At 42.3% G+C, this 27,184-nt stretch overlaps 1 protein-coding gene across 2 annotated transcripts in view; it reads left to right on the top strand.

Annotated features, from left to right (window-relative positions):
* The first annotated feature begins 3,890 nt into the window (after positions 1-3,890).
* ACSL1 (acyl-CoA synthetase long chain family member 1) overlaps positions 3,891-27,184 on the top strand; it is a 58,953-nt gene continuing 35,659 nt past the window's right edge. The window contains exons 1-2 of one of the 2 annotated variants that reach the window (XM_063076553.1): positions 3,891-4,018; positions 24,365-24,591. In XM_063076553.1, the coding sequence (XP_062932623.1) occupies positions 24,397-24,591 (195 nt within the window). In that variant the 5' untranslated portion in view covers positions 3,891-4,018; positions 24,365-24,396. Of the gene's footprint in view, positions 4,019-4,059; positions 4,139-24,364; positions 24,592-27,184 lie in introns of those variants that run through there. The other variant, XM_063076555.1, reaches the window with a different exon arrangement.

The following is a 27,184-nucleotide window of genomic DNA, read 5'->3' as shown; positions in this document are numbered from 1 at the left end:
ATAATAATCACAATTTTGCAGTTGGCAATCATAAGTGGGAACTTTTGAGACAAGGCCATTGTCAACCCACAGATCAGCTTGTCCCAAAAAGGACTTTGACTCATTTATTGTCTCTAGAAGATCGATCAATCAATTTTAGACACATGTAGATTTGGATCTAGCCAGAATTAGCTGCAAAATTTTAATCAAGCCAAAATGCAAGGGGCGGGGGTGTGTGTGTGGCTAGAGCAACTGAAATGAAATTCCATTAGGAAATTTGCTCCACTACGACATCTTATTGGCTCTTGTTCACTTGGCTAGAGGGATGCTTGGAAAAAAGAAAGTAGAAAAGAGGGTTAAGATTGGTTTCTTACCTCTCTCCAAGTCACAAAATGGAACTCCCAACTATGGAGTCTGGAATTTGCATTTAATAAGAAGACTGAGGGCATGGGCTGCCAGTCCCATGGCATCCTTCTATGGTAGTCCTTATTCCTGTTTTACAGAGTATGAAATGGGGCTTAATACAGATTTGCCCAGCCCCAAAGCCTGTGTTCTTAACCACTGTGCAATATGCCTCCCATCAAAGTCTGTCTGATGGTCACAGGACAACCCCATAAACTGCATAGCATTTTTATTATTTATTTATTTTATTGAAAGATACTTGATTATACATATTTGTGGGGTACAGAGTTGATTATCAGTATTTATGTACAATATGTAATGATCAAATCAGGATAGTTGGCAGATTTGTCATTACAAAATGTAATCATTAGTTGCGTACATTAACCAATTTCTCATTAACCCTCCTTCCCTTCTTGCTTTCCCCCTCTAATAACCTCAGTTCTGTTCTCTCCTTCTGAAAGTTTGATGTATTATTGTGCTTATTGTTTGTTTGTTTGTTCGTATCTTTATTTTTTAGCTCCCACTTATGAGTCAGGACATGAGGTACTTCTCTTTCTGTGCCCGTCTTATTTCACTTAACATAATTTTCTCTAAGCTCATCCATGCTGCTCTGAATGGCAGAATTTCATTTTTTTTTTTTTTTATGGCTGAGTAGTATTCCACTGTATAAATATTCCACATTTTCCTTATCCAGTCATCTGGTGATGGACAGTTAGGTGGTTCCATAACTTGGCTATTGTAAGTAGTGCTGCAATGAACATGGGAGTGCAGGTATCCCTTCGACGTGATGATTTCCATTCCTTTGGGTATATACCCAGTAGTGAGATTGCTGGATTGTATGTTAGTCCTATCTGTAGCTGCGTAAAACTTTTTTAAAGGATTAAGGAGAAAGTTTCATTTTGTTTTGTTTTTTTTTAAGTGTTAGTGCTGAACGGGGACCTGAGAGATTATTTAATCTAGCCCCCTTTTTCCAGAGAGGAAAACTGAGGTTCTCAGGAAGGAAAGTGCTTCCCAATGTCACATAGCAGCTTCTACCAGAAGGAGTAGGAACTCAGATCTGATTCTGGGTTGTGTGTATTTCCCACCCAAAAGCTGTAAATCACCTGCATTAAGGGCTATAGCCCAGGCAGAGGCACCTAGTTTGAGAGAAAAATGTCTTGGTGGGGGAAGGTATAAGGTGATATAACCAGAGACAACTGTCCACATGTTAAGGGTAGAATTGTGACTCCCGCCCCCCCCCCCCATTCATATGTTCAGTTACCTCAGAATGTGACTTTATTTGGAGGTAATCAAGTTAAAATGAGGTCATTAGGTCGGGCCCTGTAATGGATTGAATTATATCCCCTCAAACTTCCTGAAGCTTGAATTGTGTCCCCCAAGTTTTATGTATTAGAAACTTGGCCCCCACTGCGACTATTAAGAGGGTGGGAAATCCTATTATGGTAATTGACAGATGGAGCCTTGAAGAGGTGATGAAATTGTAGGACTGTGCAGTAGTAATGGGATTAAAAATGGTGGTCAGGGGTGTGGTTCTGAGGGCTTTAAAAGGAGAATGAATGAGGGGGTTAGACTGCTCTCACTTTCTCTCTGCCCTCTCTGCTTCCACCATCTTACAATGTGAGACCCCTGGGTCACTGTCGTCACCACGAGATAGACTTTCGACTTCCCAGCCTCAGAAACTGTAAGCAATAAATTTCGTTTTTCTTTATAAATGACCCAGTTCCATGTATTTTGTTATAAGCATCAGGAATGGACTAATACAGGCCCTGATCCAATATGATTGATGTTATTAATAGGGGGAATTTGGATACATTTGCTATAGAGAGGTGGTGTGAAGAGACCCCGTGTGAAGACAGTTATCTACATGCCAGAGAGAGTCCTGGAGCAGGGCTTTCCCTTACAGCCCTCAGAAGGAACCGTCTCCACCAACACCTTAATTTGGTAGTTGTAGTCTCCAAACTGTCAGATAATAATTTTTTGTTGTTGAAGCCACCCAGTTTGTTACCGCAACCCTCAAAAACTAATATACCACAGAACTTGGAAAGTGCCTGAGGAGGTACTGGAGCTGAAGGACTGGTTGGAGAAGTATGAGGAAAAAGGAGAAGCTAAAATGTTGAAATTATGGGTGGGGAGAAAGAGATCTGAACAGAGAAACCAAGGATTAGCCAAGTGGAAACCAATAAAAATGAACATGGAGTCCGTTTTTTCTTTTAAATGGGAGAGTCTAGATCTGGAAGATATAGCTCCAGAGAGAAATCTAGGAGAGGTGCTGTAGGGGCTGCTGGCGTGTGGGTTGCTCTCACACCACCGCACCACTGTGTCCAGCACACTGTGGAAATATGCACTGCTGACACCTTCGGGTGCCCTGAAAAAGTGAGAGACACCCAGGGAAAGTCCTTAAGACATTGTTAGCTTGAGGCCTTCAGCGAACACAGGTTCAGTGTCACTGAGGCATAAGCCTAAGGATGGGGGGGCTGTTATGCGCATGCTCTGGAGGCAGACTCAATTTCAAGTGTAGTATCGCCCTCCCTAGCATTTACCCTCTGTGCCTCAGTTTCCTCTTCTGTAAAAGGAGAATAACAACAACACTCACCGCATAGGGCTATGATGAAGATTAAATAGGATAATATGTGTAAAATGTTTATACCAGTCTGGCATCAAGCTTAGTAAACGGTATCTGTCATTATCAGAGGTGTTTATTCTAACAATAATTCCTCTAATCCCTCAAATTCAAAGCAGTACTAGACAACAGTCTTCCAACCAATGCTGGGCACAACAGACGCCACTGTAACTAGACTACGGTTATTAGAGGTTGAGGACGCTGACAGGTCTCAAGAGGAAAAGTAACATTCGGGATGCGAGCCCGAAAACAGTTGCATTGGCTTCTGGAAGCCCCCAAGCAGGCATCGCACGGGCCGCACAGTCCAGGCTGAGCGGAGCAGAATTTTGCAGGCGAGTGTTGCTCTTGAGCAGTGTCTAGACTGCTGTCTGCTCTGTCCACGCGGGCCTCGTTTGTCCACGGTTGCTCCATGCCCAGGGCATTGCAGAAGTCCACACAAGAGTCTTCCCGGCCAGGAACTGTGGCGAAACCCCGTGTGGGACCGTGTTGAAATCGGGTTTAAATGGGTTGCGCATGTCGCTTCCAAAGACAAACGGAAAGGAAAATTCTTTGGCCACCGGGGCCCCTCCCAGCAGGACCCCCCCCCCCCCTTGCCCGCCAAGAAGTCGGGCGGGGGGCGGGTTACGCGGTTGAGGGTGGAAGATGCGAGAGGGCGCCTCCTGACCTCCAACTGACCCCAGGGTCTGTGGGGCTTGGGGTTGAGGCACCACAATCAACCCTCTGCTCTTCCTCAGATCGTTACGAAAGCCGAGGGCAGTCGGAGAGACTCCAGCGGCGTTTGCTCGTCCCGTCCCCGCACCTGCCGGCCAGGCGCGCGCGCGGCGGGGCGGGGCGGGGCGGGCCTGAGGGGCGGGGCCCGCGGCACGCGCACTAACAGCTGCCCGGCTCTGCAACGGCCGCGGCGGGGGCTCCGCCGGCGGGCGGTGGCGGCGCCTTAAATAACATCCGGAGCCGGCGTAGGGCACGGAGCGGGCTGCAGTGACAGCCGGCGGCGCAGTGGCCCGGCCAGCGGAGGAGGTGAGTGCGCCTGCCGCGCGGAGCCGCGTCTGTCTCTGCTGCGGTGCCCTGGCCTTGGCGGAGGCACCGGGCCGAGGTGGTCGCGAAGGGCCGAGCCGGGAGGCGGCGGCCGCAGCGGAGGTGCGTGAACCGCCCCTCGGCTCCCGGGGACGTTCCCCTTTTCCGGCCTGTGCTCTGCGGCCCAGCTTCCCCCGGCAGCGGGAGGCCTTCAGGCCGCCGGAGCCGCCGCCGCTTCCTGTCTCTCAGCCGGGGGTGGCCGCCCGCCGCATCCCGCGGGCGGCGCGGGCGCGGGGCCGGTGCACGGCGGGGGCCGGGTGACGCGCGCCGCGGGACGGACCCGGCGGGGCAGCAGGACGCCGAGCTTCAGACGCGAGGACGCAGTCCTGCCGGGCCGGTGACGGCGGTCTCTCGGCCACGGGCGTCTCCCCGGCCCGGAGGCAGGGTTTTTGAGGCGCGCTCGGACCGCGCGTGGAGCCGGACTGAACTCGTGCCTGGGTGTGATGGTGGCCCCTGCGCCGAGCGCGCGCAGGAGGGTCAGAGGCGGCATCAAAAGCCCGTTGCCACAAGGAGTAAATCTCGCGGCGTCTCCAGAGGAGTACCTACAGCCGCTGCACATCGCCGTGATGGGGTCATTGATTAAGGAGCACTGGCATTTTTCGAAGTAGGAAAGCAAGGATATCTGTCACCTTGCAGCCTCGACAGAGAGTGGTGGTGGATGACTGGAATGAACACGTGGATTAGAATCTAGAGACAAACGCTCCAGCTAGTCAGTGTGTGTGTCAGGGCTTGCAAACCCCTCCCCGCTCCACTCAATTTCAAGGTTACGGAGCCTAATTAAGAATAACCATTACAAAAATGCCTTTCAAGTGCCCTGGTTAAGACTTTTAAGCTTCTTCTTGGTGCAGGAAGATCCACAGTACCCCGACTATCAATACCCTTCCTTTCATTTATTGACCTTTGATTAGCATGAGAGAAACTGGTTAAATCTCGCAGTTTCTGACACACATTTCACAGCTTAACCTGTGATCATCCCAATGAAAACAGTTATTGGCTTAACACAAACAAAAAAATCAACCCCAAATTTCTGGATGATTCTATTTTTGTTTTTGTTTTTTCAGGTGGATGTGGCAGGTTAGATTGGCTGAAACTTAAGTTTGGGTTGAAGGTCTGCGCTGGTGGGCTTGGGAAGGTGGAACTTTTAAAGGAACCGTTGCTTCCCATCGGTTTGGGAGCCAGACAGCACAGTGTGGTATAGTGGAAAACAAACAGCACCGGGTCTTGAGAGACGTTCTTTCTTTTTCTAGCTCTATTGGAAAAATCCCTTCTTAGTCTGAGAGTGACTTCTTATTTGTGAAAAGACTGCATTAGACTAAAATCTTCCATGAGCTTAAATTCTATGACTAGAGAAAGAAAATCTTTAAAAGCAGCCCATCTTATGCCTCTCCTTTTCCTCTTAAAATAATGTAAACATATTAAGGACCTCCGTTTTCTTTTTAAGACTTTTTAAAAAAATTACACTTCCCTCACTGTTATGAACATTTTGACATATTTTCTTCCTATTTCTGTTATTCATATTTTGGCAGTACTTTTTATTATTATTGCAGGAAGCCTGACTAAACAGAAATCTCTGGGTTTTTTAATTTTTGACATTTAAGAGGGAGATACATGTGACAAATGCAGGGACAGGTATCTATTTATACCATACAAGTAGAGTTTTCATAGCTACCTCTTTGCTATTGGTTGAAGTTTGGGATAACTGAAAGTGTACTGGTAGGCACAGTGTCATGCTTAATGTCTAATTCTTGCTACATCTTCAGCTTTAATGTAGCTGTGTTGTGGAAAATGGTTGTGTGCTTAGGGGAGGAGCTCTGGAAAGATCAGGTTGTCTTGTCATTATGACTGGGGATTTCTCCTTCTCCCTTTCCAGTTTCACTTTTCTGGAAAGAGCAAGACTGTAGGAATATTAGTAATTTCTGGGTATTTATTACTCAAGAACCTTAGAGGAACATTTAGTTTTTAAGATCAGTTGAATTTATTGTGCATGGCCATTTAAAACAGATGTCCATTATTCCTTTACATTTACTGTCTCTTATAACCAAACTCTGTTAAGTTAGAATCCATTAATGTTTTATGGACAGTCTTGTTTGGATGATGCAGTGCCTGTGGCTCCTGTGCCACAAACTACAAAAAATTTCCTTTAAGGCAGCTTGAAGCTGTTGGTATCCTAAAGCTTCTTTAAGCCTTACTCGCTGACAGGCAGTGGTCACTCGGGAGGTAGATTAAGGTGCCAGAGTTTTTAATGAAGATTGTCAACCCAACTTGGTAGTCAGACAAGCACGTTAGGGTAATAAAGTGCGTTTGACACTCATATCTGGAGAAGAAATCTCAGTGAACAGAGCTGATCTATAGCTGCCAGTGGTTGAGTTTGAATTTCAACATGCTAGCTCTTCAAGGGCTTCTGAGAACTTTTAAAGTAACATAAGCCCTAAAGTAGTACCTGAACTAGAAGATAGAGGCAGTTTACCAGTGTTTGTGGCAACAACTCTGAGATTTTATGTAGAAAAAATTTTATTTGTCATTTTATGTAAAATGCTGAATGTCAACTCATAAGAAATTTTAGTTGGCCTGGAGTGATACGTAATAGTGACAAGAGAAAACTATCATATACTATGAGTTATGTTAATTTTTCTGGTTTTTACATCCTGACATGTACAAGTTCTTGACTGTATTGGAGATAGCACAGTGTTCATTCAGTTCTAACCTTTGTGGAATCTAGAGGGGAGGATGAACTATGGTGGAGCCTTCCTTGAAGTGTGGTTGGCTTGGAGAGATGTCACCTTTGGACAAAAACTTACATGGAGGTAAGTTACAGAGGGCTCTACTCCTCTGGGCTGCCTGCCTCAGAAGAGGCAAATATCTTGTCTCCTAAACTGGTGGCTCCATGTAGGCATCTGGGCTAATTCTCTTCATGAATTATTTGCTGGTCTTCAAGTTTTAAATAAAATTTTGAAAGCTGCCTAATATCTAAATCAAAACAATTTGTCCGAGAAAAGCTATATTTACATTTTTTATATTATACTAGTAATATATGCTTATTGTAGAAAATTTGGGAAATATAAAAAATGTGGGTCTTTCAGAGATTAAGTACTATTAACATTTTAGTATATTTCCTTCCACTTTTTTTGTCCTAAACAAATTTTTAAGCATACATTGTTAATTGAAGAGAAAAATTTTGACAATGTAACTTTAATCACTTAAGTTATGTTGTGAATTTTTTTTCCATGCTGTGATAAATTCTTCAAAAAATGAGTTTTGAAGATGACTCCATTGTGGGCCACGTGGGATATGCTGTAATTTACTCACTTCTTCCCTATTGTTGGATATATAGGAACGACTGCTTATTTCAGAATAGCTTACCAAGCTTTCTTATATATTTACATACATCTTTAAAAAAAAAATTAGGGCATGTTCTGCTTTAAAACTGTTGAAACTGACAGTGATTCGAAAATTATTTTTATTAATGAGTGGATTTTAATGGACTTTTGGTTTCACGTATTCTAGTGAAAGACTCTTGAAATAAGGATTTTATGGTTTAGAAAGAGAAATTGAAATTCCGCATTACAGGAGGAAATATGGATTGGCTTTAGACCATTTCCTCATTCTGGGAGGGACTTCTGATAAATGTATTATCTGTCCATTTGCGCAGTTTTGGCTGTTGTAGAAATTGGCACTTTCCTTTTAAGTTTGTTATGGGAGAGATGTCTGCATAAATAAGGCCAAAATACCCTACACATCTTTTATTCCTTTATTAAGCAGAGTTGTTCCAGGAACTATTTCTCCCCCAAGCATCAGCTGTCAAAGCAGGGCTGCGGTAGCTGACTAAAGTGGTGGCCACAGCCTGGGCACTCCAGGCTTAAGAACGGGAGAGGTGACGACAGCAGCTAACAGTGCAAGGCACTGTTCTCCATGCTTCTGATGAGTTAGCTCCTTAATCTCCCCAACAACCCTGTAAGGTAGGTTCTACTATTGTCCATATACAAAAGATAAAGGAACAGGTGCAGAGATTAAGTTGCCAAACCAGGATTTGAACCTAAAATAGTCTGATTTCAGGGCCTGTGCTTCTAATTGCTTGGCTCTACTGCTCCTCTAGAGCTAGAAGGATTCTCAGTCCAGAAGGGCCTGAAAAGTTCCAGGTTATCCAGGTGGTGGCAAGACAGGACAGAGCTGGGTCTCCTCCCATGTCATTGCTCCTTGATTTTTCCCAGTCTCATTTGCACTGTACCTTGAATTGTCCTCGTGTACCACCAGAGTGCTGAAAGGGACAACACATTTTGATTCAGCTTGGTTCAGTGAGTGAGAAGATCACTTGCTACACAGCTATGACTTTCTGGAGAATGAAGAAGCAGAAGGCTTTGCCTGCCCTGGAAGTTGATCTTGTAAGACTGGAGAACAGTTGAGACGCATGATTAATGCACCAAGTGTGCAGGAGGAAGAGGATGTGTTCGGGTAGGAACAGGGATCCAGGCTTAGCAGAGATGGAGCCACACTCACTTATGTGGGAGACTGGCCTCACCATGGCACATAGGTTTGCTTTCTGCCACATGTCTTTGGATACTTTTACCAGAAACAGACCTTCTCGACGTGTTCTAGATCATGTTGAAACTCTTAATACACAAGAGAATAGAATTGCGACTTTTGGGGGTTTGAAGGCACAACAGTATTGCCTAGTGGTATAGGTTTTTTTTTCCCAGTGAAGTTTTAGGTATAACCCCAATATATGAAATAAATCAAAGCAGGGCTGCTGCAGTTGAAGGGGAAGGGGCGGGTATGGGTGGGAATCCCAGATCACACAGAAACAATGGCTTCCTCTGTCTCCCTTGTTGTCTCTGAGGCACTTCAGAACAACCCAGGCGTCCCCAGAACTCTGAAATAGCCTGACTGATGCAGTACTTGTAGTGCAGGAAGATGGGGTGACTTAGCCAAGGTTACACAACCTGCGTTCACCTCTGGCCATGGCACATATGTGGAGTTTATTTCTGGGCCCTGTGCCTCTTTAAGGAATGGCTGAACCTCAGTGTTTTCCTTGATTTATGCCCTGAAATCCAGTCAGTTAGCATATTCTGCTTATTCTGACCTGCTCTTTATATCCTACTGCCCAACATACACCCATTCCTTCCTTTCATTCTATTGCCACCCTAATCCAGAGTCTGTCACCTCCAATTTAGATAGCAAAGGCCCTTAGTTAAAAAAAGTGGGGGGGATATAAAGGGATGGTTACTTTTTCTAAAGTAGAAAGCCTGAGCAGAAGCCTTCCAGGGCTTCCCTTTGTACGGCCCCAAGTCTTTATTTGGCCTGTCATGGGCTTCTGCAGCCTGGTTCCAACCTTCAGTTTCCCATGCCTCTCCCAAACCACCACGTGCTGGGGCTTCTTGAAAGCAAACTCTGGTGGCACAGGCTGAAAGGGTCTGTGCATCCCAAGACTCTGCACTTGAATGTCCTGGAAGGGCCTCCCAGGCCCTGCGTGCCCACCTTGTCTTGTCTGGAATGCCATTCCTCATCCCATCCTCATTCCTCACAGCCCTGCTTCTGAGAGGTGCTTTCCTGGAGTGACTCCCCCCTTTCTCAGATTCCACATCACTCACTGAAACCCTAGGCTCACTGACTTCAGCTAGGATGCACCAGCCACAATACCAGTGGTTAAAATATTGAAATATTCCTGTATGGGTTAGAAAATAGCTGCTACCCCAGGTGCCCCACCCCTAATTCAGAAACTGAAGGGTTAATGCCTGTCCCAGCAAAGGGTCTCCTGAACCCTGTTCTGGTGCATTGGCCTATGTCTTTTCTGATTGGTTGATGGCTGACCACACTGGTGGTTAAGTGTTTTGACTAGCATTCCTGCCTCCATCCTTCATGTGCCTTTTCATGTGTGTGTATCTTGCCTCCTCAAATAGGCAGCCCATTGCTTCTTGGTCTTTTGGCTAAGATCAAGTGTAGTGTCAAATAGGCAGCCCAGCCACATTCTAAGCTCTGGGCATATAGGAGACCTAGTTATTGTCATTTCTGTGTTTTCAGCAGCATTTAACACAGGTCCTTATTGCTAGTCAGCACTTAATATTATCTGATGATTAATTGAGACTAAGAGACTTTCAGATGACCAGATAGCCCATAGAAGCGGTCCCTGACAAGAACATACATTGTAATGTTCCAGGGTTGTCCATTACGTTACTGTGCAAAGCTTAGATCTTATAGCTAAGGTCAAGAAATTGAAAATCTCTAGACCAAAACCTGTGCTTTCATTGGGGTGAACGTTATGTTTAGGGGAGTATATCTGAGGTATTTATTTCAATGTAATTTCAGTTATGTTTAATAAGCAGGTGGCTGTGGGCTTTGTAAGAAGTGGGAGGGAAGATTAGTGTCAAGTTCTAGATAATCTTACATAACTGTACTATAGTCTTTGTTTACCTGAAACAGATTGAGCATCTCTAATCCAAACATCTCAAATCCAAAATGCTCCAAAATCTGAAACTTTTGAGTGCCAACATGACACTCAAAGGAAATGCTCATTGGAGCATTTCAGATTTCAGATGTTTGGATTAGGGATGCTCCACTGATATGTATTTCTGCAATATTCCAAAATCCAAAATTTGAAACACTTCTGGTCCCAACCGTTTTGGATAAGGGATGCTCAACCTGTATTCCTACTTTAAAGTAGTGCCCTGTTTTTGTGCCACTAGTGAAATGGTCAAATAGCTCTTTGTTCCTTCTGTAGGACAATTGCCCACATTGTGAGTCGGGCAAGCTTCTGAGGTGTCTCACAATGTGGTGCTGGCAGGGACCTTGTCTCTCAAGCAGTCTACCCAAACGTGTCACAGAAGATGGATGTGTGGTTCAGGGGTGTGGCTGAGCAGCCCAGAGTCACAGGTTAGACTCTGAAGACTGTGCGGGTCTGTGTTTTTCTCTTCTGATATGACTCAGAGATAAGCTCCATGGAGGCCAAGACCTCTTCTGAGTTCAGGCAAAAGGAAGGTCTGTGGCCCTTGGGATAGGAGCTGGAGCTGTATGGTCCCCAGGGCAGACTCCTCAGATGAGGCCAGCCCCTGCGCCTGCTGTGGCCCCACAGCCTTGACTCTCCTTCCTCCAGAACAGCTGACACAGTCCATTCAGCCCATCCACATGGCCAAGTGACGGTCACCAGCAGTGTCCTGCCCTGTCTAGCATGCTTCTTTCTATCACCAGGTGATGTTGAATATCTTTGTCTTTCTCCTTGATGTTAAAGTCTCTTCATAGCCTTTGGCAGGCACTGTTATCCTTCCTAGGTGTGGCAAGCTTTCTAGGGGGGCTTCAGTTAGCAGTTTTATTTACAGCTGCCCATAGTAGGGAACTTATGGAGACTCTAGTCAAAGTGACCAAGAGAGGCTGCAGGTACTGCTTAGGAGATTGAGGGGTAATCTCCAGATGAGATATGTGCACCCTGGGGGGCCAGCTAGGACCATCCATTAGGGTGCAGGATGGAAATATTAGAACTTCTGTATAGATATTTATTTTTTGCTTTCTTTTTAAATTCATATTTGTATATTTTATAATTTTCAGAAAATATTTGTTGAGTGTACGTGTATATAGTTTAAAAGGTATACATTTATTATCACTGATTGGGATGCATTATCAGAAGTTTAAAGAACCAGAAAGTTAACTCCTTCTCTACCACCAATATGGCAGGAGACCTTTGAATGCCATTTTTAAAAAGGAGAGAACTCAATATGTCAGTTAAAGGGGAATAGAAACTGACTGCTCTCTGAAATTAGGTTGTGATGTGTATGTGTGTCAAAGCGGGACTCTCACTTCAGGAGAGGCAGGTTAAAGTCAGAGTTTGTTTTGCCTTTGGCCTTAAAACTTGATAGGGTGGAAGCCTCATTAAGATAAGTATTTCATCTTTTGCTCTTTTACTCACTACCATGTCCCCTGAGGCTAGAGCTGTGCTTGGTATGTAGTGAGTACTCGATGAATATTTTCAGACTGAATGTATGGACCTTTTTCTTGATGACAATGAAATATTTTGCTGGGTTGGCTGCTTCAATATTTATGTTGGATTCTTTTGTTTAAACCCTTGGGCAGTTGGTAGGATGCAATATATGTGGCAGTTACTTTTACTATCCCACGAATGACTTCCTAAAACTGTAGAATTATAAAGTTGTTGGGACCTCAGAAATGTCACCTGAATGATAGGATGTTTAGGATTTGCCTTAAAATCATTTTTTAAAAAATGGGTATAGTGAAACAATATTAATAAAGTGATGATCATTATTTAAGCTGAAGCTGGGGTAATGGATACATGGTAGTTTTATTATACTATTCTACTTTTGAATAGATTTGGAAATGTTTACAATAAAAATTTAAACAAGGGCTGGATGGTTATCTCAGAGCATGATGTTGTAACTCCAAGATAAGGGTTCAGATCCTCATATTGGCCAGCTGTCAAAAAAATTTTTTTAAACAAAACATAGTGTCACCTATTCCAAGCTGGTAATGGCCATACCATACAGTCTCTTTTTCTTCCTTTCTCTCTTTTAAATACTAGGTCATTATTCTATAATCTTTTGCAGCTTGGTAGATTTGTTTTGTTTTTAGCCCAGGGCCAATCATCTCTTCTTATAGTTACCTGAACTCTGTTATTTTAGCTTCATGTCCCATGGTTGTCACCAGTACCTCTCTTATCCCTCCTCATTACAGTGGGCTAATACTGCTTAACCTTTTCTCTGTTTCACATGCTGCTTCCTCCAAAACTACTAAAGTCTGCCACATAGCTGATAAAATTTAGAGGTCAGCACAGGTCCCATGTTCTTTAAAAGCTCCATTCAGTCCTGAGGAACCTCACAGCATGAGAATATTTCGTAGATTCCATTCGTCTCTGCTTTTTAAAGTAACAGCAATTACCTATTGAAATCTGTAAAAACTTGAGTGGACTTCTCCAGACTTGTAAGTAGCTGGTCTTCCTCACTCTGGGTAGAAGTCTATCTTTGTGTTCTATCTTCGACTTACCCCTGTTCTGCTAAGCTATTTCTCTAGTTTATCAGTCATTCTCAAACCTGGATCTATTTTAAGAGGTGTGAGTAACTCTACCCAACCTGTGTCCTCTTTAGCCTTCTTATCCAGGTCACTGGTATTTGATAGCTGTGACCTTGTGAGCTGCTCAGCAATTGTGGACTCCTTAAGGACAGGGTCTGTGTCTTGTTCTCCAACTCCCACACTGGGTCTAGGCCCGGGCTGAGATCTGGAGAACTCCATAAACTAAACACCACTGGGCAAGGGTAAGCCTCCTGCATCCAACTGGTTCTGTTGACAACAATGCTGTCATGGGAGAGGGGATCAGAGCCTCCTGCCTTCTGCTCTATGACACTGCTTGTCACTAACTGATCCCTGCCTCTACCTGTTTAGATTTAGGTGGTTCCACCCTCAGCTCTCTGGATGGCCCTCCCTCACATCTGCAGCCCAGAGATAGTGTATTCTCCCTCTTGCAGATGTTTGGAGCGCTGGGCCCCTAGTGCTTACTTCTGTGTTTATCATAGTCTGGCTTCTATAGTTCGATTAACTCTTGCAGGTATATGAGGGGTCTTCAAAAGTTCATAGGGATTCATAGTATCTTTTGATTCCATTTTTCCATGTACTTTTTGAAGTACCCTTATATTTGTCTTCATTGATATCCAAAATGTGCTGAAGGCAGAGAAAATTCTAAGTGCTTTATTCTCATTGTGACTACCTTCTGTTTGCAAGGTACCAAGGAGAGTTTTTTTTTTATCCCCCTGCAATTTTCAGAGTATATCTTGTTATTTGCAGTGGGACCCTTTTTCAAAGGGACCCTTATGTGGAAGTTGCTCACATAGGTGGTCAATGGTGGATCCAGGGCCCAACACAGGCAGAAGGTGAAGGCTTACATGTATATTTTCTGGGAAGGGTTTCTATCCCATCTGTCATTCTGTTATAAGGATAGGTTGTCACCATAAATGCTTTGTGGAGCAGGTGGGAAATACATAAATACAAGAGGGAATTAATTGATCTGACCCAGTTATATGTTCTTTATATTGAGAACTTTAAAAAAAAATGCAGTGAGTGGTTAATATGATACATTTTATGTTATATGTATTTTACCACAGTGAAAAAAAATATATAGCAAAGTACAAAGAATAATAAAATAAAATAAATAATAAAAAATACCCGTAGGCTCACCACATAGAACTGATGGTTTTTAACACTGATTATTTTCTTTATATGTTGCTGTTTTCTGGGGCTTCTGGGGGTTGTTGGGATCCTGTTTATTTAGTGCTGGATGCCAAATTTGCCTGGCTATCTTTTGCCTTCTCTTACATAGTCTTGAAGATGCTACCATGGTGTTTATGATGGGAGGGTCGTAACTGTCCTCTGTTCCCATCCTTTCTTTATTCCGTTGAAGCCCATGCAGGCAGAGGAGCTGGCTCAAGATTTTGCAGCTCATCAGGGGCACAGCCAGTACCCGGAACATGATCTTTTTGCATCTGAGTCTAGGATTCTTTCCATGTTTCTGTTCTATTTATTTCCATAGTCACCACTGGAAGATATTGGCTTTGTACAAAGCACCTAAGAGGACCCCAGGACTTAGGTACCTTCTTGGTGTGCAGTTTCTCAAACAAATGGACCTTACTCCGCATCCCAAGGCCCTCAGTGGAGAGGAGCTCTGGACTAGCTTGGGTTAGTTCTGGCTACTGCAGAAGGATATTTGATCCTCTTTCCTTATTAAGTCATTTTCTTGGCAGGGCCTTTTGCTGCAGGGTTTACTTTGCAGTTCATCCTAATCCAGGAAGGTGGAGAGTCTATTCTTCTGGATCATTTTAGTGGCATAAAGAATTTTATTTCCCTCTTTAGCTATTATAATAACAGGCTCTGCTTGTCTTGCCTAATCTCCTTAGACCATGGTGTCATGTTCGTCAATATGCAGTCTTATAGACATAATTAGGACTCTTCCCTGTGCCAAATGTCAACTGAAATAACATGCCTTAATAGATCCAGTTCGTGAGTGGGAAGCTTAATCTACAGAAGCCTCTCTGTCTTGCTTCATGCAGAAGGGTTGGGTCAGCCTAACAAACAGGTCTTCTTGTCTCCATCAGCTGAAGGAGAGCTGATTGACTGGGGCTGTCTGTTCTGTCCAAGCCTGCTCCTTTCTCTAGCTCCTATCAGTCAACTCCCCTGCCTTGTCATGGCATGTATACAGAAATCACTTAGCAGTATTAAATCAATATTTGAAGACAATTGGAATAACCTTGCTTCTCTTAGGAATTTTTTTTGAATGGAAACTTGCCCTCTAAAGTGCATACCACTGAAATTTAACCTGCTGTCCCAGACAGAGGCTTCGATGTGACCTGGATATCTTCATCGGGCATGCCCTAACTATCTATAATTATCATTTTCCAAGGTGGATGTACATGGCAGGTCTTTGCTTCTATGTGTGAAGAGAGAAGGGAGGAGAGCTGTATGTTTTCCCCCCTCTGGAGAATGTCGGACAGGTCCTGTCACCAGCATTCTATATCTCAGATGGCCATCCCCCAGCTCTCAGTGTTTCTGGGAGCATTCTCCTCCTGGGAGACCTCACATGGTACTCCAGCTCTTGTGCTGGAAGAAGGCTGGTCTGTTTCTCTGGGTTGGAGGATTCTCTTTTCTGTCCTAGAACACTCACTTACAGAAGCTGGTGCCAGCCCTGGTGTGGAGCTCTGGGCTAGAGCCCTTCTGGCATTTGCTGTTCTAAGAAAGGTACTTGTTTGATCCCTTCCCTTCCTCATAGGCAGCTTTGATTTGTTTTAAACTAACCATCAGTCGTATGTCTAAATGTGTGTCTAAATGTCTTCTAAGGCGGAAAGAGGACCCTGGCCCTTCACGTTGACAGGATTCTTGGGATAACATTATACATAAGTGTATAATTTGAGAACATCATGAGAATAGGGGAAAGAGGAGAATTTTTTATATTGCCTTTAAATCAGTGGCTTTTAGCCTTTTTTCTCTTTTTTTCCTCCAAATCACCTGGGAGATGCTTTTCACTCCCTTCTGGTACACTGACAGCAGCTCCGTGGGGGGGCAGAGAAAGGAAAATACTGAGGGTTGAAAATGCTTTGAATACCCCCTTCTTTTTTCAAGAATCACTGCTCTATAAATACATCCTCTGGGGGCTTGCAGCAGAGAAATGGTCAGAATCACAGAGGGTCATTGTGACTCAGTAAATGTTTATTAAGCAACTGTTCTGGGCTGGGCACTATGTTAAACACCAAAAGCATACAGATATAGATGGGAAGAGGCCCTGGCCCAGAAGGAAAGAGAAGTGTACATAGGTACTAAGTACCATTCTCCATAAGTGTAAAATAGGAGGTGCTAAGTACCACAGAAGGAGTACAAATAAAGTATTTCTGGAGTTCAGAGGAAGGACTGATTGCTTTTCCCTGAGGGGATCATGTAAGAACTTATTAGAGAAAGTGACTTTTGGCCTATTGGGGTAGGATTTGGACATCTTAAAACAGGGCCCGGGAAAGAGCATGGTGGCCAAGGAGACAGTGGGGAGGGGCACACAGAGCAGGCACGGGTTGTAGGGAAGGCTTTCTGAGGCAGGACTGCGTGTGGTGCACCTGCCTCCATGGCTGTGTGGAGGCAAGGAGCCAGCAGGGTAGCCTGCCCAGAGAAGGGTAAGGTGACTGTGGAACCTTCTTCTCTTCCCACGTGAAGGAGGGCTTTGAGGACCCTGGTTACTTCTCTTGTTTCCATTTATATCTACTTAACTACCAAATTCTGGGCTTTTTTTTAATGGTTAATTTTTTTTTTTTTATTGTGGTAAAATGTATTTAACATAAAATTTGCCATTTTAACCATTTTTAAGTATACAGTTATACAATAGCATTAAGTACATTCTCAATGTTGTGTAACCATTACCGCTGCCTAGTTCCAGAATTCTTCGTCATCCCAAACTGAAACTCTGTGCCCATTAAGCAATATCTCTCATTCCTCCCTCCCCTCCAGCTCCTTACGGTAACCTATACTGTATTTTCTGTCGAATTTGAGTACTCTAAGTGCCTTATATAAGTGAAATCAGTCCATATTTGTCCTTTTGTGTCTGGCTTATTATTATTTAGGATAGTTTTCTCAGTGTTCATCCATATCTGGCATGTATCTGAATCTCCTTCTTTTAAAGGTTTGATAATGTTTCATTGTTTGTATATACCACATTTTGTATATACCTTCATCTCTTAATGGACATTTGGGTTCATATCCTGACTTTTTAAAGCGCTGTGTATCATAGCTTTTTGTCATCATTAGCATTGCCTACCACTTTTGTCTAGATTTGAATAACTGCATGCCTTGGGGCAGCACTTGCCTCTCGAGGTCCATAGACTTTGGCTTTAGACCTGGGCTCTAGTCCTGTTCTAGTGTGCAGCAGGGGCAGGTCATTTAGCTCCTAAGCGCAGTTTCTTGATCTTTGAATTAAAGGCCATAAGAACCCCTTGCATAAGGACTAGTAGGAGAACTACATTTAATCATATGTATGATTGCTTAGCACAGTGCCTGACACAGGGTAAGTGCTTCACGAACCGTGGCTCTTAAAGAAATCATAGCTAATCTGATTTCCCTGAATGTCTTTCTTCCCCTCTCCGATCCAATTTGACCCTGTCATTTGTTCCAGATTAATTTGCCAAAACTGTGAGTGCTGGGGTGGGGAGGTGCTTCTAGTAGTCTTGTTTCTGTCCCTACAGCATGGCGTATAGCTCATTTTCTTGGACAACACTCATCCTTTGAGGACCAGCTCAACTGTGCCTTCTCCCTGCACCTGTCCCTCAGACCGTATGCTTCCTTTCATAATTTCTTTCGCACTTACTGCGTCCTTGTTATGCATTATTTTGTGTATGTATTTGTGCTGTGTATTTTACTTCCAAGCCTCAGCAATGGGGTTCTGCATGTTTTTCTCAGCTTGTACCTCCTCTATCTGAATATGAAATAATTCATATGCCCTAATATAAGGTGAGAGTTTCCCCCAAATTCGCTTTCAGTCCTCATATTAAAAGCTTAGTAAGGCTCTCATGTTATGGGGCACTCTCTCAGCCATTTTATTTTGAACAACAGCATCAGGTAGCAAAGGTACCTTCTGAAACCATCTCTGCCAAGCCCTGTCTTGGGTCCTTGTAAAGGTCAGCTAACTGAATCTGACTGTTTGTAAGGCAAAGAAATAACAATAGCTGGATAATTATTTCTTGGGGTTTGACCCTAGGCAAGTGTTGGATATTATTGTAAAAAGCTTTTAAAAGTCAGTTTAAAAAGCAATAAAGTATGGATGTAGACCCACAGGACAAATTTATTTACATTATACATATGTGTTCTTGTGAGTTGGGAAAGTTTTTTCCATAGTAGCCACATCCTGACTTCAAAAAATGCTTTATCTTAACTTAAATTGGAAGAGAAAAATGTGAAGATATGTTAGATGTCTCTAAAAGTAGCTTTAGAGATGACTAAGAGCCTGTTAGAAGATGCATGTTTAAAGAATTTGAATAAGATATTAATGAAATGTGAATTTAAAAAAGCAATATTTCTAGAGTATTTTAGTTTGTCGTGTGACTTAAATATATATGTAATTTAATGAACACAGAAACCACTGTAAGTAGATATTGGACCATTTCATCTACATCCCTAAAAATTTATCTGTTCAAATTGGACATGTTACAATTGGGATCTCTCTATTTTGGGGGACATATATGATAGTTGTGACAGGTGGCCAGTATGAAGATATGGCCCTAATCTTACTGGTTAAAAATTAGTATAGCTTCACGCTTGCTTTTAAAAGCTTTGTGTCCTACTCCTTTTCTGACAACTTTAGTGGGGAATGGGCAGGAAGTAGTTTAAGTGTAGATGTATTCAACTTGACTCGGATATTTTAATAAATCAAGTTGATAAAAATGGGGCATCTCTTCTTTGTTTCTCCTTTTTAATTTCTCTTGGAAATTGAATTAGTAATCCATAGGATCACTTTAATGACAATTAAGTGGGTTTAAGATTTATTTTACTTAGTTGGGAAGAAAAGCCCCAAGGCAGTAGATGGGAATAATTAATTCCCTGCAGAACCACTTATTTGTGTATGGGATTCCAAGTTACCCTAGGGTCTTTCTCCTTCTCATGCTCAGAGTGAGGAGGTAGGCCAAGGGCAATAATCATGGTCAGGGATTCCCATGTGAGGGTTTGGACAGTGACCTCTGCTTTCCTAACTCTCTTTGGAGCTTCTGTACCTCTTTCTCTCTATGGACAGCCCAAATGCTCTTTTGGTTTGAGAGGTGATGGCTTAAGCAAATCTAGCTTTTGATAAGTTGCCAGCCAGGGTTAAGGAGCATGAATCCAATAGTTTTGGAGTGGCAAACTGAAGGAACAGCAAATGGTCTGGCTGGTGCTGTCTTGTTGCTCCCCAAGGCCTGAGCTCTGCCCAGCTAGTGCAGACAAAGGGGGCACTTTCAGCCTTCTGTAAATAGCCTATTGTACAGGGGGAGGAGGTGGGGCAAGGAATGGCAGCATCTTGCCAGCTTGGCTTGCTGTGTTAAGGAAAGATGTCAGGATTTCTTAATTTGCTGCTGCCGGGGCAAGGGTGCTATTTATGTGGGTTTATTTGAGGCCCGCATTCCTAGTGAAATATTCCATCAAACTGCTGTTATTCGGCTTGATGAAAGCTTGAGGAACTTTAGATGGAGAGAAACATCAGATCACTGGTTTTTTGGTTTATAAATGACATGAAGAAAATAAAATGCTAATGTAAGTATAAGTTTGTGGGGTTGCAGGAGCTGTGTGTGTGTGTGTGTGTGTGTTCTTAGAGAATGATGCCCTTGTGAGTCACCTCTGGCCCTGAACCACTTGTGTCGTGGTGCTAACAGTACGAGGTGAGCCTTTGTGTTCAGTGGACCTTGAATCCACATGTTCAGAGGCCAGGGTCTTGGATAAGTGCTAGTGTTTATGTAAGACATCCAGAGTTTAGATGGGTTTCAGATGCGGAGCTCTTGTAATAACCATGGAGTGGTTAGCACTGGAAGGACCCTTAAAAATTTGGTCTCATGGCTGAAGGGGACTTGCAAGCTCCATGTGCAGGTAATTATGTGGTGTTCTTAGTGAAAAGGTCAGTGGCCTAGCAGAATTAAGAATCATTTGTGTAGACCGGATTTAAAGTCAGGCTGGTGTTCCATTCTTGACAAACACCTTGGGAAAGCCCTTTAAGTGTCTGGCCTTGGTTTCTGCATCATCATTTGGCTATTGTTGAGATTCAGATAAGACACAGGATATAAAAGCTTTTCCAAAACACTGAATAAATGCTAATTGAGTTGTTAGCTGTTCTGTTCAAAGTTTGGGTACACAGGTACGAGGATTTCTGTTTTCTGACAGTCACACAATCCAGTTTCTATTGCCTTGCTCCGCTACATTTATTTCTACCCAGGTCTATTTAAAGGCATCCTCTGCGCTGATTCTTTACGTGGGACTTGTGCCAGATTTCCCTGGCCATTTTTACGTTCCCTGTCATTCTGTGGTTTTAGACTCCAACTTTATAGGAAATTCAGAAGACCCAGATGAGCAAACCCATTTTTTGTAAGTACTGGGAGGAAGGGTGCACAGGAGTAGCTGTAGAGGAAGAAGCTAGCTGTCAATAACCTTATGTGTTCTCCACTGAGAAATATTGGCTTCTTAAGCCTTTAAGCCAATTGGCTCATATTTTTAGCAAACAGCAGCATGATTTATATGCCCAGGCTATAAACCTCCTTAGTTGATGATGTGGAAATCTGCTTTTGAAAGAATAAAAAAATTCCAATTAGGATACCATAAGAATAAGAACAAAATCTGTCTCTGAGTTTTAACCATTTGTTAGCAAGTACATGAGTCTTTATACTTCTTAGAGACCCATTAGAACTGAAAAAGCATGATGTTCACGTACAACATTAAAGGCTATTTATTGTCTATTTTCTTTAAATGTAGGTCTACCTCCATTTTTCAATGCACAAATACCTTTTTCTTCATAGCAGTTAAATAGAAAGGAAAAGATAATGTCATCAATTTTGTATTTGAGTTGTTCTTTACATGGACCTAAATGAGGTATTGTCTTCATTCTTTATGTATAAATTATAGTTCTCCTCAGTTTGCTCAATGCAGTTGGTTTGCAGCTTGTTACCTGGCTGCCAGCTAAGAGGCACGAACTAAATTGCTGTAGCTTGTCATTATCACCCGTTAAATATGGGAATTTGTCTCAATTTAAAACCTTAGCCTTACAGAACTGTATCTAATAAAATGCTCTTGCATGCATGCTACTAAATCTGTAATTTTCTGAAGTTTTTTAAAAAAGCTTTCTTTGTTTGACTTATTAAATGTTCTTAGTATAATATAGTCTATAACTTGGCTACTGCTGATGCTTAAACTAGACAGATTAATCACCTGTCTATGACTGTATTTGTTTACAGATGAATTATTTAATATACTCACTCGAGGGTGATTCTCTTGGACAACCCCTGTGAATTCACACAATCTAGGCTTTATGGAAATTACTTCGGTTACTTCAGGGAGAGAAGAGAAAAGGGTATGGGTGTGTGTAACGGGTGGGTAACTCCTATTCAGACTTGGAGTGCTGCATGGTAATGAATACAACTAGAAGGTGGAATGATTTGAGGGCAGGTTTGCAAGTTATATTCATAAGGTTGCTCTGCGTTTGTAGAGTTGCAATACTGTTTATGAAATCTGATCACTTGATGCCAGTAGGGTCTGGACTGGGTTTGTGTGCTTATCTTCAAAGTCTCAGCATAAGCATCCTTTCCTCAAAAAGGCCTTCCTGATACCTTGCAGACATTGTTCAATTTTGTGTCTTCCCCACTAGATGGTTAGCCCATGGAAAGCCTGGGCCAGATGATTAGCACTGTCTTCCCAGCTCCTAGCACAATTCCTGGCATACACTAGGTACTCAAATATACAAAGTTATGGGAGCAGCTCAATTCCTATGAATTCATCTAGAATAAATCTGCTGTGAGCATTGGGAATCTATTTCTTTCTTGGTATGCTTTACGTTGGTTAGATATACCACCCAACATCCGATCCTTCATTTCAATGGTTTAAAAAAAATATGCCATTGTCTCTTCCTATTGGGAAGCTGAGCAGAAAGAAAACAGTGTCTGAAGTCAGAACTGGCACTGGCAGCGACACTCACTGATGCCTGTCCTTGCCCATGGGTGGAGTAGTGGGGTGACTCTGTTCCCAGCTCCTCATTGGCCTGTCCTCCATCCTCTGTTCTCCTGAGAAGTCAAGTATGGATTTTGCCTGCTAGTTACCTTTAGCCCAGTGGGCAGCAGCGTAGGACTCGGCATGTGACTAATTCCCTGAGAGACCTTGGCAGGCCGGGTAAGCACCGGCTGAGCTCTTTTAACCCCACCCCACCCCTCTTGCCACCCTTTTCTGTTTCTGCAGTAGTGTGTCACCTAGCAATCAGCTGTTGGTGGCACAGGTGGTGAGTGTTTTGTGAGTGCTGGTACTTTCTCTCCAGAATTATGACCTGAAGAAATCTGCTTATCTGTTCTTTCTTTGTTGAACTTTTGTGTGTGTGTTTGTGTGTGTGTGTATACACTTACACAGAACTGTTGTAGGACAAGATTGAGCCGAGTAAATATTTTGTTGGTTTAGTAAAGTAAAAAAAATAGTTCAAGTAAAACAGCTGGATAGTCTGCCACTCTGAAAAACTATATAATTGTACAGATTTAAATTTAAACAGAGGATTTCTATATTTGGAAAAAAAATATTTTCAGTCTTATGACATAGCTATTAAAAAGAATATATAGTAAGTAGCTCACAAATACCCTCTGAACTTAAAGGTAAAATGTTAACACTTGTTGAGTTGCCAGGGAGCTTTTGAGAAAAGTCTTTCAGATCATTTACTGTTTCCTTCCCTTTACTGCAAAACTTTACAGCAGTTGTTCAGCAATAATCTTCTAATTACAGTTATTCTTATTATCTGTACTGTATATTTTTAAAAATACTGATCTATAAATTGTAATATTCAGTTTGGGGCTTGATATATATCAGGTTTTCACCTAATTTTCTTCTGTGTATTTTGGCTTCTTAATTTTGTTTGTGAACTGCTTGTACGCAAGCATCATTTTTTATTACCTGTGTGCCTTACTGTTCTGCATTCAGGACTAATCAAAGCACATTGGTAAAGAAAATAATATCTAACATTTATTGAGCACTTTCTGGTGTGTGGCACCATCCAAACCTTTTTATACGAATTATTTAGTAGTCATAAAAGCCCTTTGAGATAGCTACTATTTCCATTCCCATTTGTAGATAAGAAAACTGAGGCACAGAGAGGTGAAATCACTTGTCCCAAATCATACAACTAATAAGTTGCGGAGGCAGAATTTGTCTCTGGTATCTAGGACCTTAAATACTATTCTGTATTTTCTCTGAAATACTGTGCTGTCATCTTTGTCGGTATCTGGTGGTTGGTTTAAAGTTTATGCACACTGATTAATTTATCTATTTTAGCTATAATGTCTTGGGAAATATAAAAGACAATGATCTTAGAATAGCCGACTACAGGTTTTTCAGCATTTACATCACCACTTTCGTGGTGGTATAAGGATTATGGGGAAAGTGAGAGACATGTTGAAATTTGGATTGGTCTGTTTTACCAGTTTTTCTGAGATCTGTTGGAAGAAATAGAAACTTATTTAGGTGGTTTGGGCTTATTTGTTCCTCTTTAGTCATGTCCCCGCTAGCCTTGATAATGAGAGTTGAGTGTACTTGATTAGATGGAAGAGAACAGACATATAATATCAGGGAAGAAAACAGAAACTTATACCACTTAATTTCAGAATTTTATGGCAAGAATTCTTCATGAATAAAATCTTTAAATGTAGGGCTAGCCCGTGGTTCACTCTGGAGAGTGCGGTGCCGATAACACCAAGGCCGTGGGTTCGGATCCCATATAGGGATGGCTGGTTCACTCACTGGCTGAGCGTGGCGCTGACAACACCAAGCCAAGGGTTAAGATCCCCTTACCGGTCATCTTTAAAAAAAAAAAAAAATCCAAAAAACTTTAAATGTGATTAATAAAAGGAAGATAATTTTTTTTTCTTCACAAGGTAATGGAGAAGTAGAACAAAAATGAATTCTCAAAGTGTTTCTATAAAACTGAAGTTCAACAGCCAGGCGAAGACCTGTTCTGTGCAACTGGGTTTAATGCAATTGGGCAGCCAACTGTCAAGTTAGACAGTTGTCTTTTGGGAATTCTGGAGAGGTGTCCTGCTTCCCTGGAATGAATTTGACATTTTTCTCTTCCAACAGAATTCAGCTTAGGGAATCAGCAACACAGGACAATGCAAGCCCACGAGTTATTCCGGTATTTTCGAATGCCAGATCTGGTTGACTTCCGACAGTTCGTGCGCACTCTTCCCACCAACACGCTTATGGGCTTCGGAGCTTTTGCAGCTCTCACCACTTTCTGGTATGCCACGAGACCCAAAGCCCTGAAGCCACCATGTGACCTCTCCATGCAGTCGGTGGAAGTGGCGGTAAGTGGAGAGCCTGGCCTGCCTCCTGGGTTTTCTCTGCATTTCCCCAGATTAGGTAGGTCCCATTGAATGTGATGTTGATCAAGATCACAATCACAATCAGATATCTGTCTGTAAGGACACTTTGTAAACACAGAACTTATTGATGATAGTAAATAGAGATGGAGGTCAAAATATAGGGTACAGAGACAGATGAGGTGGTGTTGGTTGAGTGTCTATCCACAGACACACAGAAGATCAATCCAGAAATCACATTGAGCTTCTACTTTGTGCTAGGCACTGTGGTAAGCCCAGAAGATTCTGTGAGTGGAAAAGGACAGCACAGAGTCCCTGTTCTTACAGGGGTCACGTTCTCGTAGGAAAGAGAGTTGCCAAAAAATATAGAAAGAAGGGTTTCACTTGTGGTATATCTCATACTTAGAACACATCCTCAAGCTGTTGAAAAGGACTCTGGGATTTCAGAAAGGATAAGGCTAGAGTAGGAACTGGCCAGAATAAAATGGCTGCAGAATTTAGTGAGGGACATGAAGAAACAAGAGGTTTCTGTTGTTGAGTTGTTGAGTGCCATGGTTGTATATGACTTGGGCAAACTAAAGGTCATGCTCTCATAGTTATGAAAGTAAACCAGTACATACATAATTAGGGCTTAATGGGTGGTATATCATAGGGAAATCTTAAGACCCTTTCAGGGAGATTCTTTCTTAGTGTTCCTGCTCCATCTTCTCTCGCTTCTTAACCTCTGTTCAAGGTTAGTAAAAAATGTGAGGGGTTAAGAAGCAGATGAAGAAACCAAGTTCTTAATGGTGCATTTACTCTTCACCTGTGCTTTGTAGTTGCTTGCTTCCCCTACCTAAGCCAGAATTAATTTTCAGTATTTATCACTTTCAACACTGTACAGAAGAGTGCTGTGAAACACAGAATCCCTTCATTGACTGCTTTTAGCTGTAGGGTGAAAGGGAGGAGACTGTGTGCCCTTCCACATAAAGCCCTGGCTTGCTTAATGGCTTTTTGTTATTTATGGGATTTTATTTCTTTGTTTTATTTTAGACAAGTTCTTGGATTCATTAATGTGAAACTCTTAAAATATATAAAAGATGTGTCAGTCTAATTCATGCCAAAATATAAATATAGAATGAACTACTGCTGAGAAAAGTTGACTTTATACTTTATTCCTATGTCAAAGGTAAAGGTACCTTAATATTTCACCTCAGCTAACCACATACTGATAATGAGTAGAAAGTATTTAACTTTTTCTAATAGATTTGTGTGAGGTTTCTGGCATTCCTTCTCTTTGGCAGAATGCCCAGCATATTGCAGTAGTATTGTCATCTCTATGAAGACTAGTTGGCAAGTGCAGTGTTGAGACATTTGTAATTTGGAGTAACTATAAAAAGTGCCTAATTTTTATTATATGAGAAATCGTGAGGGCACTTACAATGCGGTTTTTAAGTTGTAGCTTAGCATAAAGTCATTGTGCCTTATTAAAATAATTGTACATGTTCTCTGTAGAACAATTTTAAACTACAGATACGCAGGAAGGAAATTAATATTTATAATTCTACTGCCTGTTATATGGGCATCTTGATTCCTCTTTTGCATACAGAAGTAGATTTAGCTCTGATTTTCAGAATTTGTAGGTTTTAGGAATAGATACTGAACTTGCTTTGCCTTTTTAAAAAAGAATTTAAAAATTTGAATTTAAAAGTAACTCTGGAGTATGGTGCCTAATAATTATAGATGCTTTGATATAGCTAGATTGTCGTACGGACTTCTGTGGCAGGCAAGAGGAACTTAATGCATTTCGTAAAGTATTGGTGAGGAGCCTGTCTCTGTGGCACTGGTGTAGGGGCTGATGCCCAAAGTGAAAAATTGTTGCTTTGTCGCTACTTTGAAAACAGGTGAACACCATTCGCCAGTTCCCATCCTCACCCCTCCCCTCCATCTCACATACACAATTTTTATCACCCACCTCTTACCATAAAGTTTACATGGATGTTAAAATAAAAGAAATCACACTTTTTGGTGTGGCTGCTTCTCATCATAACACACACTGGCTGTTTCCCAGCTACAGCAAGCAGCACAGAGGTTATGAGTTACACCTTCTAAAATTTCCTTTTAAAGATCAGGGCTGCAAAGATGTTAGCACTCATGCACTCAACCTGTGCAAGAAATGCAATGAAGACCTAGACTGTAGAATGGGACAGAGGAGTTGGACTTAAGGAACAGAATCCAAAAAGTCTTTCTTAAATTTTTTTTTTTTTTTTTTTTTTTTGGTGGCTGGCAGGTACAGGGATCTGAACCCTTGACCTTGTCTTACTTGAATTTTTGTGCATGTTATCAGGACCCTATTTAGAGAGCTGTGTCCCTGCATCTGTGGTTGCAGCTCATGAGCCCGCAACAGTGACTAGAAGGCCAGCCTTTCTCTGCATGCCAGGAAAGAAGTTCCATCCGCAGAAGGTTTTTGCTGCTGCTGCTCTGTGACTTTGAATAGTGGATAGATAGAAGGAAGTTTTGTGGTTTTTGTTTGTTTGTTTTCACATCACTTTCACAAGCGATGTGCAAGATTTCCTGTTTTAGCTTGTTTCAGCCTGTT

The sequence above is a fragment of the Cynocephalus volans genome, chromosome 13 (assembly GCF_027409185.1).
Source record: "Cynocephalus volans isolate mCynVol1 chromosome 13, mCynVol1.pri, whole genome shotgun sequence".
Taxonomy (NCBI): domain Eukaryota; kingdom Metazoa; phylum Chordata; class Mammalia; order Dermoptera; family Cynocephalidae; genus Cynocephalus; species Cynocephalus volans.
This window is presented reverse-complemented; position numbering and strand designations above follow the sequence as displayed.